We start from the raw sequence: 827 nt of genomic DNA on the forward strand, positions 1-827 counted from the left end.
CAAACAATGCATGCTGGGACATCTGCCGTTATGCTTATCATGCTTCTTAGTGAACAAAGTAGTATTTTCCTTGAAATCATTATTTTAAAGCGAAATAACTCACCTTTATGAGTTCTGAAATTGTCTGGAAATGAAAAGTCAATTTGAAGTTCTTAACTTCAAAGTAATAAATAATTTATATTTACATTACGTTAATGATAGAAAATTAGGTGATCTCACTTAATTCTTGCGTGATGTTTCACAGTGTGGCTAGTGTAGAGGGAAATTAAGGTACTTTATGTGGATCAACCCCTCTTCTGTCAGGTGGATTTCGACCAGCTGCAGGAGAACCTGTGCCAGATGGAGCGGCGCTGCAAAGCCTCATGGGACCACCTGAAGGTGATCGCCAAGCATGAGATGAAGCCCCAGCTGAAGCAGAAAATGTCTGACTTCCTCAAAGACTGCGCTGAGAGGATTATCATTCTCAAGATTGTTCACCGCAGGATCATCAACAGGTTGTTGCCCTCACAAGCGTAACTCCTAGTCCATTTTGTAGAATGTTTTTGACAGCTAGAACATGCTGCTACTGACAGATTCTTCTCTTCTTTACTCCAGTTGCAATTTACCAAATGTCTAGTGAAACCAAAAATGTTGATGTCTCAGTATATATACAGATTGAACTGTGACATACTACTAGTTATTGTTAAGTATGGATATGATCAGAATAATTCTTATTTATTTAACTAGCTACTATTATGTGATTTGTTTAATAAAATTATTGCTAATACATTAATTTTTTTCAATTCAATTTTATTTATAGTATCAATTCATAACAAGAGTTATCTCAA

The 827-nt window shown here is 35.8% G+C and overlaps 1 protein-coding gene across 6 annotated transcripts in view; it reads left to right on the forward strand.

The window, feature by feature from the left end:
• fhod3a (formin homology 2 domain containing 3a) overlaps nt 1-827 on the forward strand; it is a 59,072-nt gene that overhangs the window by 55,256 nt on the left and 2,989 nt on the right. For all 6 annotated transcript variants that reach the window (XM_032536371.1, XM_032536372.1, XM_032536373.1 and 3 more), the window contains one exon: nt 304-494. In XM_032536371.1, the coding sequence (XP_032392262.1) occupies nt 304-494 (191 nt within the window). The remainder of the gene's footprint in view (nt 1-303; nt 495-827) is intronic.

The sequence above is a fragment of the Etheostoma spectabile genome, chromosome 14, assembly GCF_008692095.1.
Source record: "Etheostoma spectabile isolate EspeVRDwgs_2016 chromosome 14, UIUC_Espe_1.0, whole genome shotgun sequence".
NCBI classification, from domain to species: Eukaryota; Metazoa; Chordata; class Actinopteri; order Perciformes; family Percidae; genus Etheostoma; species Etheostoma spectabile.